This window comes from Passer montanus, unplaced genomic scaffold, assembly GCF_014805655.1.
Source record: "Passer montanus isolate IOZ18808 unplaced genomic scaffold, ASM1480565v1 scaffold21, whole genome shotgun sequence".
NCBI lineage: Eukaryota > Metazoa > Chordata > Aves > Passeriformes > Passeridae > Passer > Passer montanus.
Window position 1 is genome coordinate 8,129,790 of NW_024366703.1, and position 18,155 is coordinate 8,147,944.

Here is an 18,155-nt window from a genome sequence, read left to right on the forward strand (position 1 = left end):
ACAGACTTTGCAGTGCTGTAGCAATCCGATACTGACTGTCAGCCATCCAGAATCTGCTAGAGGAGCTGAAATATTGCAGGAGTGCAGCAGCAATGTAGCAAAACATCCACAAGCCCATATTCTATAGGGTGGCCCAGAGCTCGAGGTACATCTTTAGTATTCACCCTTTGGCAGGTGTTCTTGTGTTGAGATAAGGGGTGTTCTGCTCTTCCCTCAGCAGCAAGATATGGACAATCAACAGCATCACAGTCAGTGATGGATTGTTATCCTGTATGACAGTTAACAGTTTGCTGTAACAACAGCAAAACTCCACAAAGAAAAGAAATTCCACAGGGACAGACTAATTTTGTTCTATTCCAGTTCTCTTATTTTCATTTTTACTGTGATTGGTGCTGTTGTTGAGGGAACACATGCAGAAAGATGCTGCAGCTATGGCTGTTTTGCAGCTGTTAGAGGAAGGCAGAGTCACTGGGGCTGGTTGGGTTTTTTTGGAAGGCTGGCTTAAAATGGTACACAATCAGGTATAGAAAAAACCCAATTTCTCCACTCTTCTTTTAAGACATCCAGAAATGTGCTGCTGAGTGGACAGGAGCCATGAACCTCAGTAGGGAGAGTCTCTGCCAAGTGGGGTGCATCAGTCAGCCAAGTGCTGCACCTCTTGGAGGCTCAGAGCTCAAGGCTTCCCATGCCTGTCTAAGCAGATACAGCTGTAATCTTAAACAGGGGATGGAACACTTGAGAATAGCAATTGCCTTTACATGGACATTAGGATCCACTGTCTTTCCCCTTCCTTTAGTCCTGTTTCTGTTTCTTTGAATTTTAAGAAGCAGGCAAGGGGAGCTGAAACAGAACTCCTCGAAGAATAGCAGAGGCTCAGCTCTAATTACAGTGAGCCTGAAGGAAGCCATGCATTAAAACATTCATGATTTCAGAACTGCTGTGTGTGTTTCTTAGATGTACTATTATTTCTTAATAGGTTCCAAAGTGTAGCAGGAGACTAGTCTTTCTTCCCTGAGGTACTTGACATATGCAGGGGAACTTTGCTGTCCTGTCAAAAAGATGTATGTAGGCTTTACTGCCTTGTTAGATAGGTATTGTAGATTTAAGTGGTGGCTTGACTTTGAGACAGCTGTTCAGAGGTAACAATTCCAGAACACCAAAGGACTTGAAGCAAAGTGCTCTCATCTTTCAGGGAAATCTAAAGATCTAAGTCAAGCAGGTGACTAAAGAGATGTAGGTGCCTAAGTTAAAAATAGGTGTTTCTTGAAGGAGCTCTGCAATCCCTCTGACCCTTCAAGGTCATCTGTCAGATCAGTCTGAAGTGAGAACAGAAGCTGGGTCTACTGGGAATCCTCATCCCAAGCTGTCACCTGCAGGAGCAGCTTATCAACATCAACAGAGCTATGATAATTCTTCTTTGATTCATCTAAAATCTAAATGGCTATTGAATAGCTGAAATACATGTTGTTACACTGACATTAAGAAACAGAGATTAAGTCAAATAGTCTAGATCTGAAGAAGAGACTTAATTTGTTTTTTTTTCTTAGAGCCCTGCATAAAGTAATTATTATACAGTAAAAGGATCCTCATCATTTGCTTGTACTTATTCACTTAGAATATTTAGAAACCTTGTTGATAAGATTTGTATCAACCTCTGATCTCCTCCAAGTCACTTCAAGACAAACTGCTACTAGAATGCAAAACAAAGGTTTGTTTAGAGCTCTCTTCAACCCAGCTGTCAAGCTGCAGGCACTGTGAAAATAGTTGGAATATTTACATCAATCCATATCATGTCAGGGGTAATTCTCACCTTCAAGGAACAGCTTGCTTTCATGTGTGTGTGTATTTCTGCTCACACATATAGAATAGGAAATAATTAATTGATAATCTTCTGCAATGTAAAGTAGAAACACTGTGATTAAATGAGCTACTCTGAGTAATGATTTTGTAAACTCTTGTGTAATGTCAATAGTAAGAAGGGTACTGTAGCTGTTGTTTCAGCAGGACACATCCATGCCATTTTCCTTGGATAGATTCTTAACCTTGTGTGCTCAGAGTTCAGAAGTTGAAAGGAGTATATGTATTTATTTGTTCATTGGAAAAAATATTGCTTTCCTACACCCTTATGAGGGAAGATCTGATAGTAACAGTTCATAGCAATAATAATAATACTAATAAGTTGCAGCTGCACTCCAGGTGGAAAAGTTCATACTTTGTTGTTCCTGGAAGATGGTGATATTGCAGCATTCAGCTCTTGCTGTTGCAAAAAGCAGCCAAGGGTGAAGACCTTACGAGGGGCTCCAAGGTTTCTTTCCTCTCTCATTAAGCTGTTTTGAAAAGGCCAGTCAATTTGGTACAGTTTGTGCCAAATGAAATAGAATTCTCTTGAGAAGCATTATTATCATCTGGAGAAATAAGTTATAAGACCAATTTGAGTGATGCAGATTTCACCAAAGATGAGACTATCCCAGCCTTCAAGCTGGTGGTTTTCACAAGAAAACCCAAAACATGTAGCACAGTGTTAGTGTTGCCTCATTATGAAAGGGCCTCAGTGTCCTCTTTAAACTTAATTAATACATCCAATAAAAAACCCTCACACTGGTGAGATTAAGAAGTGTCTAGGTGATAATGAAAACAGGAGCTGTTCTAGGGAACTGCATCCTTGCAAGGGTGTTTGCTGATGGATGTGGAATAGACAGGAAAGAGCAGGAGCTTTTGAAAAGTGTTTACAGAGAAAGTTTATACTGCACATTTCTCACAGTGCTGGAGGCAACATTCTTCTGTTATTATAAAATTTCTGAAGGTTACCATATGCTAATTTTTTTTCTTTACCTCATAAAGCTTTCAAAGATAGACGTCCTGAGCCAACAACTACTGCTAGGTATACACAACAACAAATAAATGTAGGGCTTATACAGCAAAAATGACTGACTACATATGTGTGTCTGTGTATGTATTTAATCCAGATTTCCGTGTCCTGTTTAACACTTATGAAGAGGAGTCACTACCCCTAAGGATGCTCTGCTCCATGGCATCATAAACAAAATGCCTCTGGAGTTCTGCACAGCCCTGACATTTTGGTTATAGTGCCAATAAACAAGAAACCCCCGTGGCACGTTGGCTGAGTTGTTATCCCCACCAAAGCCATGAAGAACTATGGAGTGCTTGCATGGTTACTATATTGCCTTCTCAACATTACTGATTTTAGAATTAGAGTTTTTATTTAGGTTGAATGTTTTAGGGACTGCTGCCATACACTACATCGCACACTTTTGCATCTTTATCTCTTGGAGTTTTTTCTTTAGCTCAGTTGCTGGAGTCAGGAACTGGGATAAGTTAAATTTACTGTGATGCAAAGTCTTTTGGACTTTTTTTGTGTGGTGTTTTCTTTTTCAGTAATTCACGTGATAGAAAGCTTTTGGTACATTATAGGATTTGTGTGGGTCTTGTTGAGAAGGCTCTTGGGGTACTGCTTTGCCAGGTAAATTTGTTGAATTATCTATTGGGAAAGAACTGATAAAAATGAGGAAGCTGGGACTGCAGGGCCTATTTCTGCTGTGAAATCATCTTCATTAAATGTATGAACCTCTGGTTCAGAATAAAACCCTGGGCTAACTAACAAGATGTGCCACTTCCTGGTGTCATGGTGGGGGACAGGATGACACAAAATGGGGTCACATCTTTAGAGCTCTGTTCCAGCCTGGGACCAGTGAATGCTTCCCATTCCCTGTCAATGGCTGTCAATGCCTTGCTGCCACTTTGGGAATGTTTCTGATGGTACTGATGGTCCTTCTCACATGGAAAAGCAAATGGTGCTGTGCTGGTCGGCAGCAGCAGCTTCTTTTGAAGTTGGGTTTTGCTGCCAAAAGTGATTCTTCTTGCTGAAGATGGAGGCAACTCGTGACCACCTGATCCTGGACAATCAACTGAAGTTTGCCAAATGCTAGCCAGTCTTCTACAGAAGAAAATATTTATTTTCTCAATTTGCTGTAGAGCAAGCAGGCCAGGAGAACTACAGAATATGGCTGAGACAGCACCTAGTTAAATTTAGGGGAAATTACTATTTAATTCCCTACCCTCTGTCTCCAAATTAATAGGTGAGAGACTTAGGGATGGAGAAAATTACTGTCATGGCTGGGCCTACAGACAGATCTGTGAACTCCTCAGAGATCCCCTGGGAAACAAATCTAAGACAAGAAGGGCTATTCTAAAAATAATGTGCCATTTTATTTGCAGAATTTTTACAGCAAGTATTCACTGAGGTCTTGAAATTCTCTTTGGAATGCCTGAAATTTAGCTGTAATCCTCAGCCTGAGTGTCCCAGCATGTCCTACATACACAAAATGAATGTCCCATCATCTCTCCACCATCATCTTGGCTTAGTTTGTGTCACAAACCAGTGAAGCTTGTTGATGTTATAGACCCAGTCCTACAGTCAAACATCTGCTGAATTCCATGGGAGTTTCATGGTGGAAGGATCCCATAAAAAGATTTGTTACTGGCCTAGACCTGATCTGAACACAGGTACATTACTCTTACCAGTGGAGGCTTTACAGCATGAGTTTACAGAGATTTGATGGATCTTCCTTCACCTGAAGAAGAAGAGTTGTGCCTCACAGTGTATTTTTTCCTTGATCTCAAAACCTCACAACCATGGTAAGGTGTGTGCTGTGATGGCAGCCTGGTGTGAGGATGGAGGGAAATGTGAGGGGAGGCAGTTTGGGATGAGCCGAAGAAACCCAGTCATAATGGATTGACTTAATCTATTACAGAAGACAAATTTTTTCTTTATGAATTTGTGCTTTTATTTTTTCCTGGTCATTTCTGCTTTCTTATGTGTAGAGATGGAAGCACCTGCAAATGCACCTTGTGACTCACATAGATTTACTCTTGTGGTTGGTGTTTTTAAATTAATTGTAATTAATTTATTTCTTTTTAATTTATTTTTTGGATCCTGAGGTAAAATTTCAGAAATTTAAAAAGTGCCAACCTGTGAATACAAGCTTCTGCTGAGAAGGAAAGACGTATCCAGGGTTTTCTTTTAATGTTTGCTGACATATGGTGCTTCTAACCCAGTGACAAATTAATTGACTGGATGTAAAAGAGATGGACAGTGCTCAGCAAGGAAGGACAAGATATGCATTATAAGACATCTGGTTCTGCCTCTGTTGGATTATGGATACAATGTAGATTGGACACCTAACGAGTCTCTGCTGCATAAAATAGATTCTCCTTACAATAGAATTGCATGCTTTGTCTCTAGATGAGGTTATTATACACACCATTGCACAGTGTTTGAAGAGCTTGGTTGGCTCTTGTAGAGGGTAGGGAGAGAAAAAGTTGGAAAACGATCACACTTAAGACCTTCAATCTAACAATTGCCCCATGTTTATCCAAATTACCATTACACTACTTCTACAAAATACAAATATATGATACATTCAGGGTTGAAGTGTTAATATTGACTGGCCAGATTTTGACAAGGTGGATTATTCTTTTGCAGTTATTTTTACCTTGAAGTAAAATCTTACTTCTTCATAAAGAAAAGCTGGTAGTTGGAATACCACTATGAAGTGGAATAATAACTCTTCACTCAAACTGAATTCTCTGTTTAGTATTTGCTGCTATTCAAACCTCAGTCTGAGACAACTCAGGAAGTTTTGATTTTTCCAGAGATAAACTGTGAACAGTTTCATTTATAAGGAACTCTTCCTCAGTAATCTGCAGAGTTTGAGAACAATGCTTGCAAAAGTAAGGCATGATTTGAAGTTGTGACCATTGTAGTGTACAGTTTTAGAAAATTATGAGGTCTAAAAGTTCCACACTCCTTATGTTCTTGAAGACTGGACACCTAAAATTTTATGTATTCAAAATAGCAAACTACTTCTAAAAACCCTGGCTCAACCACTGAGAAATGTAGCAATTTTAGATGGTGTGATGGCATCATTTCCCACATCAACAGATGAACTCCATGGTAAGAGTTGTAGAGAGACCTTATAAAAAAGACAGTTAAAAGGGGCTTTGCCAAATCCAGTGTAAATAATCACCTATCCTGCCTTCTTCTTGGGATTTTTGTCTTCCTCAGTTAAATCTTTTGTCTGCTAGTCTCCTTTTTAATTCTAGTTTTCAATGTACCAGAAAAGAATGTGATCTTACTAAATAATACTGTTTAATGATCCTAGTTTTCCAGGGTAGATAGTAAAACTATTGTAATGTGCAAAACTATGAAGGTGGCTTTTTTCAGAGCTTTATTCCTCAGACTAAAAACAAGCACACTCTCAAAACACAGCTGAAAGCAGCAGTTCAGTACAGAAAGCTGTAAGTGGGTCCATGGTTGGTTTCTTTTCAGGCATGGCAATATCCAACTCCCACAAGTATTACTGTTCTAACATAAAGGACGAGGAGACACATGATAAAAATTACTTGGTAATTGTGCTAGTCATAATTGTTGCTGTTTATAATTTCTTTCCCAGAGCCCCTGCAGTTAAACTGAAAGGTTATATATATATATAATTATCTGTGTGTGTGTACATGTGCTTTGCAGGATTTTCTTTGTAAGTAACTCTTTTGTACAGTCCTTTGCTGACATTTCTATAGCCAGCTCACATCCTGTTGGGTGAAGCTGTGATCCTTAATGTAAGGCAATGTGACTCATAAGAAGAAAGATTGCAATAAGCACAGTTTCTAGTGATTAATTTCCCAGCCCTGGATACTCTTCCAGTAAGTGCTGCGGTAGAGACTGCTTGCTGGTGATGGTGTTTAAGAGCATTTCATTCATGGTTTGAAGTAGCTGGATGTTTATCTTAATGAGCTCTCCCATTGCTATCATAACAACTTTAAATACCTTATGGCTAGTGAGGAAAGCCTGACACACAGGCAGATTTGTTTCTCCAAATACCTTCCTGACTGAGTTGCAGTTTTCAGCGAGGTTGATTTCCTCTCAGGCTGTGCTGCTGCTGTAGCGGTTTACTAAGAGCTCCTCCTCTTGTCCCTTCCTTAGGAAAAGGAGAAGCTGTACATGGAGCTGAGGCACGTGCTGGCCCGGCAGCCTGGGCCCGAGGCCACGGAGCAGCTGCAGCAGTACCGGAACATCCTCCGGGAGAAGGTGAAGCAGATCAAAGTAAGAGGTGCCCGCTGTCCCTGGGGAGGGGCTGCAGGGAGATCCTCAGGGAACCGTGTGCCTGTCCCAGTGCACGAGACCAGGAAAGCAGGGATCACTGCATCTCCTCAAGGGACAGCACAGAGCAGCAAATGAACTTATAGTGCACATTGCTCTACTTTGTTTAATTAAAATAGAGGAAAAGTCTTATTACAATATGAGTTAGCAGCACAAGGCTGTAAATGTATTTTTTACATGGGCATTTTAGGTTACTGCCAGCTTTTTATTCAGCTTATTCTTCTTCCCTTTATCCTAAACTATTAATATCTTTAAGAAGCAAATCAAGGCCATTTTGTTTTCTTTTTAACAAACTAGTGGGAATATACTGAGAATCCAGTCTTAAGTTACTATTATTTCTTTTACCATGTGTACATGTATATTTAGATTTGCAGATTTTGTGGAGATGACAGGAGGAACCTGTTCTAACCCCTTGTCAGTTGGAGGGAGGAGTTCCTGCTTCCAAAAGAATCTTGTAGAAAATTTTAAAAGCATAATATTAAAAAGTGATTCTTTGATGGAATTCTATGATATTCTATGAATAAGCTGATCCTCTCCTATTCTTGCCTGCATGAGAGATCAGTCTCCCCAGGAGTTCATCTACTTCTGCAGCTCCTCTCTCTGTTGAAGTCATCATCTCCTCTTCACTGCATCATAATCACGTCTATACTAACCACGAGGAAAAAAATGCAGGAGCAGATGGGCCCTTAGGAAACAAAGAGGCTGTTATGCAAATCTTAGCTTTCCATGGAGAAGAAAAACAATGTAGAAAATGTAAAATAGAATCCAAAGTTTAGCTAAACTGAACGTGATTTGAAGTTTTCCATACGGTCCTTATTTGTCCTTAATGCAGTCAATTGCTGCTTTGTATTTCAGGCACAGCATGCTGTAGCATGATGGCATGCATGCCATTTTGGGGTGCCAGGTCAAACTATTACCCTTTTGAAAGAAAGAAGGTGCACTATGCATGCTCCTCTTTTTTTAAATTTTACTGATTCACATGTAATTGGCTTTGTATTCATATTTGAAGTGCCTGGTACTACTTTGCCTGCGTGGATTGAATTACTCCATTTAGCAGTGCATCCCTATGAATAAACCCCATTATTATAAAATAATTCCCTGATTTATTAACTTTGGTTTTTTGCCCAGCTTTATGTCCCAGAAATTAAGAGCTAATGTAGCTATTAATGCCATTCCCGTAAAGCTTGGAGTGTATTTTACATGTTGTATTATGGTTAAATGGCATAACCTTTATTTTCTAAGATGTTTTTAGGTGAACAGAGGTGAGATCAAATGAAACATCAAGTGGGAAAAAGAATTGTGTAGAAAATGATCATGTCTTACATCATCAAATATAAAAAGAGAAAGTACTTGTAAAAGTACTCACTTATGTGTAAGTGAAACAACATCTCCTGTTTCTGCTGTTTGTGTTTTGTTTATTAGGTTTTGTCCTCAGAACTGAGTATGTGTGAAACACAGAGCAAAGAATACAAACATGAAATTGAAAGACTTAACAATGAGCTTCTGGAAGTGAAAAAGAAATACCTGTCTCAGAAACGCAAGGAGCAACAGAAGAAGTATGGGGAAACAACAGTTTTGTCTACACAACTTTCTACATAAGCTAGATTTTTGTTTTAGACCCTTTGGATCAGAATGTGGCCAAATTTGACTGAGGTGATACAGTTTTGTTGCCTAATTTTCCTGAATGTTATCCTCCATGTTCCTTCAGTCTGGTCTGGATTTACCACGATCTATGGCCAGGACAAGAACATCCATCAGAGATGTTGCTGAACACATTCTGCAGTCCAGTTAAATTATTGATACCAATGAGATGGTGCCCAGAGAACACAGATTAGTGTCTTGTCTCTGACATCAAAGCATAGAATTATAGAACAGTTTGGGTTGGAAGGAACATTTAAAGGCCATCTAGTCCAACCCCACTGCAATGAGCAGGGACATCTCCATCCAGATGAGGTGCTCAGAGCCCCAGCCTGACCTTGAATGTTTCTGGGATGGGGCATCTACCCCCTCTCTGGGCAACTTGGGCCAGTCTTTCACCAGTCCCAATAGAAAATTTTCTTCTTATATCTAGTCTAAATCTACCCTCCTTTAGTTAAAAACCCTTATCCCTTGTCCTCTTGCAGCAGGATTTCTGGGCTGTGAGTGCACATGGCTGGCTCATGTCCAGCCTCTCACCCACAGCACCCTCCAGTCCTTCTGGGCAGGGCTGCTCTCCATCTGTTCATGGCCCAGCCTGGACTGATGCCAGGGCTTGCCCTGACTCAGGTGCAGCACCCCACACTTGGTCTTGTAGAACCTCAAGAGATTCCCATGGGCCCATTCTTGAGCTTATCCAGGTCCCTCTGGATGGCATCCCATCCCTCAGGTGAGTCAACTGCCCCATTCAGCTCGTCATCTGAAAACTTGCTGAGGGTGGGCTTTTAATGAGACATTTCTTAGATTTCGGCAGTCAGATGATGTAATCTGTTACCAAGTTTTTCTGTATGCACAGAAAGCCTTTTGTCTTACAGCTGGTGCCTTCCTCACACACTACAACCAATGGTTCTCTACCACTGCTGAATATAATTCAAAGCTGCCTTTATTAATTCTTCCTTAATTTCAGACAACAAATGATTTGATGACTAAATTAGTGAAATAATCAGTGATAAACAGTGACTTTTGTCCACCTGCAAATTGCATAATATTACCTTAATGTTTGGAATTAGCAACAATTGTGCAGTGCTAATGGCCTTTCTGGAGCTTTAGGATCAATATGTGAGGCTACCATAATGTCTGATAATCCATTTCCAGCAGCTAAATGTCTCCTTCACAGTAGATTTGATGTTTCCATTTCAGACTCTGGCATCATGTCTCTTTGTGTTTGTAAAATGAGGAGACGTTTACCCACATTTTGTTGTTATATCTCACCTAGAATTAATTCCTGTCATAAAAAACTCCACTTGTTAAGGACATAATTGCTTTAAAATAAAAAATACTGTGTGAGTTGATGGTAGCTGAATGGGGGCATGCTCTACAGTGAAAGAAATTTCATATTGAAAGTCATTTAGTGCTGGATACAATGTTTATAGGTTCAGGATAGATACCTGCTAATGGGGCAGCTTGTCAGTTTGTTCTTTTGGGCAATCATGCCTGTAGTCTGATGAGCATTGGTGTCTCTGTGACATCAGTGTTTTTGAAGCACATTCAGGTACTGTTAGTGGTGCTTCTGCAGGCTGCCATCATCTTGTGGCCACCCCCAGAGCCTCAGAAGGCACCAGCCTGTGCTGCCAGCCCTGCCTTTGTGTTGGCAAGGGAAACAACCTTGTGCAGCCCTCCTTCTCCAGCCTGCCAGGTGTGCAAGACACATTGCTGGCCTTCTGCAGCAGGGAGAACCTGTTGTGCAGTCAGGTTCTTCCCCAAGGAGTCCTCTTCCCTGCCATCCAGCCATCCCACAGCCCTGCTGCCTTGGCAGGGCTGGACAGGCAGTGCCTGCTGTGTGGATGCTGGCCAAAGAGCCAGGGCCATTTGATTCATACAATCTCAGATATCTCTAAATCCCAGCTGACAGAAAACCACGGACTTGATTCTCTATCTTGCTGGCTAATGTTAACATCATGTCTGAAATAAATGTAACTGGGTTTGGTAATAAAAAGAGGATCCTGTCAGGACAATAGCATTAACAACATTATTGACTACCCTGGTATGAAAGAGAATTAATACTCTCAGATAACCTTACACAAAGTTATCATCTAAAGCTTTTATTGATTTGCACAAGATAGCTTTGAGTTGTGATTTAACATCGTGGTACTGAAAAAATGTAGCTTTGTATGTGATGCTCAAGGAATATAGTGACAGTGGGAATTTAGCTTTGTTTTGTGTTAAAAATGAAAATTCAGCGTTTAAGATTTTGGTTGTGAATTTGAAATCCTCTTTTTCAGCTCTCTGATTCTGAATGTTGCTTTTCCCATTTGTCTTAGCTGTACTTGCTCTAGCTCTTCCTATTTTTAACTTCAGCTACTTGAACCCTTTCTGCATCGCTATATTCCTTGTTGCTTCTAGCACCCAGATCCCATTTTGATCTTGATAAAGATTTGTGAGAAAATATGAAGCTTAAATCCGCACCAGAGACCTAATCCAGCAGTCCTATATATGTAAATAACTGCACTGAGGGATGTCAGTAGTGACTGGGAGCTTTTGCACGTGGCTGGTTGCACATTAATTCTGCATAATATGTTATAGTATTCAGTTGCATAGAATTTTCCATACTGATGAGCACATCTGTTTGTTGTCTTCGTGAGGAGCACGAGGAAAAAATGAGCATGGATTCTGGATAATTTCTCTCCCCAGACTTGGAAGCTCAATAGTAAGATGGGATAAGCCATCAAAATACAGAATGTTAGTGCTGTCAGCTGGCATATCCATTATGGCTACATTAATACAATTAAAACCAGTTATAAATGGTTTTCATTGTTAAGTTCATCTGTGCCATCTTTTGGCTATTCTCCTACCTCTGTATGGGTCAAGTTTGGAAAAGAATGTATAACTAGACATCTGACATGCTTTCTCTGAACTTCTTCCCATCCTGACAGTTTTTTAGGGGCAAACAGAAAAGGAATAATTACAGAGGTGTTTTCTTTTCGCTTAGTGGGGACTAAGCAAAGATACTCATGTGAGAAGGCTAGATTTTGGAGAAGTGTGGTCACACTCACATTTGGTTTTCAATCTCAGTGACTGTGAAATAAAGTAATGGTACTGACCTTCTTTGTAAATCCTTGGGACTCCTGCTGCTACGATAAAGTAGAAGTTCATAAAGCTCCACTTGGTTAATCTTAAGTATCTTCGGACCTCTCTCTGAAGCATCCAGGTATATCACAGTGAGGTTGGGATATTGCTCTTCATCTTTGTAGTGCTCTGCTTACCTCCCCAACTTTGTGAGGGTGGAACCAGCTAACCCTTATTCCCTCCTCTTGAGGCCATCAAAGTCAAGGCCTCCTGGATTCTCAGATGGAGCAGCTCCCTGGGGCTGTCACTGCACCTACAGCACACTGCCAGTTTTCTGCAAGTGCCACAGACAGGGCAATTATCACTGGAACTTTGTTAAAATGTAAAGACAGATAGTACTATATATTCATTAAAATTCAACAAAGGACAAAAACCTCCCCATTGTGCCTTTGATGAATGTAACTGTTTGTTTGAAAACAGGCATATTCCAGCTAGAACAGGATGGTGATTAGAAATCTGAAGTCATGGAGCTCATGTATGTACTTGCTCTAATGAGGTGCTTTGACCATTTTGGGGAGTAGCACAAAGAAAGCTCATTTATTTCTAATTTTTAATAATTCCAAACCCCATCGGTGGTTTTGTAATTACATCCAAACAGACACCTAGTCTTGGAGGTTTAGCCTAACAGGCTTTAATCAACACTTTTAAAATGATCTCTTGATACGTGGTTGCATCAAAGGAACTCTGGAGGACACAGATTTCCTTTTTAAACTTCTCTGCACTGCAGAATGAAATATGAATTTTCTGTTTCTTTGTTTCTATTTAAAGGGAGAAGGAGCGATCCAGCATTGATATGAGGACAAAATTACCACCCCTCAAGACTGATGTACCTCACTTCAACATAGGGGGCTTTCCTTCAAGCAAACCCATTCCCAAAATTGCAGTCTAGGAATGCACTCATCTAGTTGCACTCCTGTTCCCAGTTTCTTGTTTGAGAAACTGTAATTTTAAAAGAGATTCAGAATCTACTGAAATCACTGTATCACCTTCAGGAAAAAATGGTATACTGCACGTAATAAAACACATTTTTACACTGGAATTACATTTTATATTGCATTTATATATTTTACATTTTATATTGGAATTAACATAGTTCTTTTTACACTCTGTGTACCAAATCTGCCCATTTGATGCCAGCAGATGCCTGTATGGATGTAAATGGATAGTGGAGATATTTCTTCTTCAATATTGTGTCTCTATTTAGCACTGTAATGCCACAAAATACCTTAATATGTAGTTATTTCTCTTTTATCTACCTCAGTTGTAAGCACTCATTCCATTTATCTTCTGACTCAAAGCACCTGAAAGAAATGAGAATACAGAAAAGAAGAAAAATTAATAGGCTGATGTTTCAAGCCCTGCTGAGCAAATGCAAAATTAACAAGTCTTTACTTAGATGTACATATGTAGCAGTTCTCTGTGTAGGTAGTGTATAATAGGGTTTATGCAGTGTTTGCTACAGTTGTTAGGAAGATCAAGGAAGTTTGTGGCCACAATGTACATTATTAAGAGCACGATTTTGTTTACTCTGGTAGATACAAAGTGACATAATTATGTCTGTTCAATATGGGGGGACTGTGCACACTCACTGGGACGTGCTGTTCTCCCACACAAATCCTTCCGAGCGATTAAAACTTGCACTCAAAACATGGCAAACTTTATGCTTTAATTTCTAGACACTTGGGCATTTTTGTAACTTTCAGAAATTGTTTTTGTAATACAGCAGGAGCCCTCCAACCTTTTCAGCCAAAAGAGATTTAATTACCATTCATTAACAAGTGAAATAACAAAGTCACGGCATGAGGTGCTGAAGTATAGAAAACTTTCAAGCTGTACAATAAAATGTTTTGAAACCGATTTGAACGTGGAAGTTTTTTTTTTCCCTGCCTGGGGGATAAAAATACTTGTCCAAAGAGATATGCTGATAAATATTTCACATCCAGGAAAAAAAAAGCCCAAAAAAACCCTTTGCAAAGATTTTGTTCTGTTCTTTGGTGGAATACATAATTAAATATTAAAGCTACTGTGGGAAACTTTAATGGAAGTGTTTAATTCAAAAGAATCAAGTTAAATACGACAGGGATCTACTTTGCTTTTACATTGGGGACCAGAACACTTAGTCATCAGATCCATTGTATTTTTCTTTTGTCCCCAAAATAGCTATTATTGCTTTTCTTATTGTTAAGTGCATTATGCTAAAGTTATCATTTTAGGGCAGTCATGCTGTCAGAATAGTGTCTTTTGTGTATCTGATGTGTCCTTATGGATGGAATAATTGACAGCAACTGACATGGACACTTGTGTCTGATGGAATCCCAAGTAGGTTGTACTGAAGCTTTTAGAAGTTGGTATTTGCTAAGGTCCCAAGTATCCTGCCTGGAGCTGGATTCTGCTGTGCTTACACTGGCAAGTAATTTGTATTGAAATAAATCATCAAAGACACATTTATTAATTCACATGGACTAGAGGCACAGTTGGACTCCAAGAGCCCCATCACTCTGTAGAGAAAGAAGCTGCTGATGGATTACACTCCAAAATGAACAGTGTGCCCTTAACTCATCCAGAGATAATCCGAGTCTGTGCACATCTCCCACTGAACTACAGAATCATTCAGGTTGGAAAAAACCTCTGAGATCATCCAGTCCCACCTTTGGCTGAGCACCAGCTTGGCAACTAAACCAGGGCACTAAGTGTAACGTCAAGTGGTTTCTTGAGCAACTCTTGAGCAGATGGTGGCTCCACCATCTCCCTGGGGAGCCTGTTCCAATGCTTAACCACCCTTTCCATGAAGAAATTCTTCCTGGTGTCCAACCTGAGCCTCCCGTGGCACAGCCTGAGGCCATGTCTTCTTTTCCTGTCACTCGTTACCTGGGAGAAGAGGCCAAGCCCCAGCTTCTGTCAACTCCTTTAAGGTAGTTGTAGAATGATAAGGTCACTCCTGAGCCTTCTTTTCTCCAGGCTGAGCCCCCCCAGCTCCTTCAGCAACTCATTATAGGACTCTCTAGACCTTCCCCAGCTCCTTCACCCTTCTCTGAACACACTCCAGCCCCTCAGTGTTTTTCTTGGGTTGAGGGACCCAGAAATGGACACAGCATTTGAGGAGTGGCCTCACCAGTGTGGTCTCACTTTCTCTCTGCTTGTTACCAGGGTTTAGGAGACAAATTGTCTCAGCGGTCAGGGGAAAGGAGGGGAAGCCAAGCAGATGGAATTTGTTCCCTACTTTCATATATTTTTATGAGTGCAGTAGTAAAACAGATGCTTTTCTGTCTTTGGTTGTACTTAATAGTAGCTTGTACAGCACGAGTAAAAAGCTTTTCTGTAAATTATTCTTGACCTAAGTTTTTCCTGTCTTTAAAATGGTTGGGATGGTATTTCTCTAAAGACTTGTAAAGGTAAATTCACTTACATTGAAAAGGTGGCTAATCTTCAGTCTTCTAGATTAAAAAAAAAAGTAGGGGAGTGCAAAATAATGTGATTTTCTTGTACAGCATGTTCTTCTAACCAAAAGAGCTGGGAATTGAATACAGTAAATTTCACCTACAAGGTAAAGAAGCTTTAACTTGTTCATCCACAATTTCAGGCATCAAGATGTGAATGTGCTGGCTACTATCTTCAGTTTTATTGCATTATTTGCTTACTATCACAGAAACTGAATTCACAGGTTAATTTGGAAAAGAAGAGAAAAAAGGACAAGAAAATATAGTCATCAAATTATTGCCAGTAACTTTCAGCATAATCAGGAATAGAATAACTGCAGCCAGTTTAATTTATGGTGCTAGAGAGTGAAAACCATTTCTGAGTTCATATAATAGAACGGATTAAAGCACACCAAATCCCTTCCCCCCTGGTCTATAAAAGTCAGGGAGCTTGAAAAATTGCTCTGGATGTCTGTGAACCCAGCTGATGCTGAGGTGCTTTTAGTGTTCAAGGATTTGGCTTGCGCAGCAGGGAAAGGCAGAGCGCTAATGAGAATATCATTTGTTCACTTGCTTCTGCATTGTGAACAGCAGCTCTGAAGTGCTTCTCTAAGTTTTGTTGCAGAAAAATGTTAATTGAATTCCAGTCTGTGCAAGATGTAGCAAGTATATCTTTAACTTCTTGTTCCTGTAAAGATATGTGAAAAGATGGAGGTGAATGGCTATGATCCATGGCACTTAAGTTAAAGGAAATCTTTCTTCACTTTAATTGCTTTGGATTGGAGCTTGCACAGTAAATCCATCCTGGAGCCTTTTTTAGTGAGCAAAGTATGTAATATTGTTCACTTTCAGAGCTCTTGCAGTATGTAGATAATATTTTAAGTAATTTCACATCAAACTTAAGCTCTGTCTGGTCTTGTTTGGCAGGTCAGTGTTCAGTGTATTGCATGAGCAGGACACAAAAAAGACACCATACACTGAATTATCAAGTTCAAACGTGGGACCATGACCATTCTGGGATCACCTGCCAGCTGTGACAGACAGAGCACAAGAATCCAGTCCTTAATTTACCCTTGCTTAGTGAATCTGGAGCAGCAGATTCACACACACAATAACATGTCCTGCTGCTGTAAATCTGGGAACCCTTTGAGTCAACAGCAGTGAAAACCAGGACACAACCCAGATCCTAGGCCTGCCATCACTGAAATGTTAATGACTCTTCCTGAAAATGGAAGATAGTTGGCCCACCCCAACTATCTTCACCCAAATTAGAGTCTCTAAATCATGTATATTTGTATTTAGGCACTTTAGCAATTGAGTATTATTTTCCTAGCTGGTGGTTTAGCTGTTGTGCCATCTCCTCTAGCAGAGTGTATTTTTAGTGTGCTTAGTGCATTTATAAAAGCAGACACTTGATTTTGATGCTCCTTCTCTTCCCTACTTGGGTGCTTTGTAAGCAGCCTCACACAGATCAATAACTTGTGCTGTTCAGCTTGCAGAAAGATGTCAGGATCTCATCCCCTGGGCTTGTCTGAGAGCCCTGCTTTCCAAAGGGGAGCTGAAAGCATGCCGGTAGCATCTGAGGGTGTGAGGGAGCAGGGCAGGCCCTGTAGGACATGCTGCAAGTGGCTGAGGTCAGAGCAGCTGCCTGCCCCTCTAGGCCTTACCCTTCAGCTTGCTTTCTCCCTGAAGTGGAGCAGCTGTGAAGGTTTGCTGAAATTTTTGGTCCCTCTGTGGACCTCAGTAGGTTTAAAAACTTATAAACCTCATCATAGGTGTATAGAATTACTTATATAAGTTGGCTTCTTCATGGTGGTGGTGTTTTTGTTTTTCTTTTGTTGTTTTTGTGTTGTGGGGGTTTTGTTGTTAGTTGTGTATTGGCTTTTTTGGGGGGTTTTTTTGTGTTTTTTTTGGTGAGATCTTCAGCTTACCCAAGACCCGTGAAGAAAAAAAAAACATCCTTCAAAAGTGTTTTGAAGGATGTTATATTTGCAAAATGGATCTCAACAGATCTGAGTTTCCTTCCACGGTGGCCAGGAGCCTCTCTTTCTGGTGGTGGGCACTTTAATATGCCCAGGTGTGAAGTGGATAGAAAAACTACGATTTCAGCCAGTCTAAACTGATTTAAACTTCACAGTGCTTCACAGCAAGAGCCATTTCTCAGGGCTCTTTCTTGGCAGAAGACTAAGCAGTAATTTAAAGCCATTTTAATCTGAAATGAGAATCTCTACATGGGGTTTGAATGCACTTCAAGTGAAGTATGTATTTGCAACTTTTGTTGATCCCTCTTAATTTTCCAAGTGTCCCTGTAGAAACAAAGCATGTTTGTGTAGTAGCAAAATGCAGTGATAGCTCAGACTTATTGAGAGCCATAAGATGATAAAAGCAAAAGTACTAAGGGAGTGGTATATTTGGCATCACCCTGGGATGTTGCTGATTAACCATTCTTTCCTACAAAACATATAGATACTGATCAACATGATCTCTCCATGAACAGCCTGAAATTCTATCCTAAGAACAGAGTGTTTCTGGAGGAAGATGGGTATTTTGTTGGAAGAATAATAAAAAAAAAACAAAAAACAAAAAACAAAAAACTTAGAATGCTGTGCCCAGCAGCTGGGAAAAGCACATTTTTCTAGGATTGCTTTGACATTCATGTGATCACGCCGAAAGCTATTCTGTGGCAGCTGAGCTGCAGGAGCTGACCACAGGTACTTAGCTGTCCCCAGTTACAGAGTAAAATGTGTTTGCTTAAACCATCTTTCTCACTTCAATGAAAAGGTGCCCAAAGCAGCAGTTTA

The 18,155-nt window shown here is 40.2% G+C and overlaps 1 protein-coding gene across 1 annotated transcript in view; it reads left to right on the forward strand.

Annotated features, from left to right (window-relative positions):
• CFAP58 (cilia and flagella associated protein 58) overlaps positions 1-13,736 on the forward strand; it is a 57,458-nt gene extending 43,722 nt beyond the window's left edge. The window contains exons 16-18 of the mRNA XM_039709146.1: positions 7,001-7,120; positions 8,600-8,733; positions 12,707-13,736. Of these exons, the coding sequence (XP_039565080.1) occupies positions 7,001-7,120; positions 8,600-8,733; positions 12,707-12,827 (375 nt within the window). The 3' untranslated portion in view covers positions 12,828-13,736. The remainder of the gene's footprint in view (positions 1-7,000; positions 7,121-8,599; positions 8,734-12,706) is intronic.
• Positions 13,737-18,155: the final 4,419 nt, after the last annotated feature.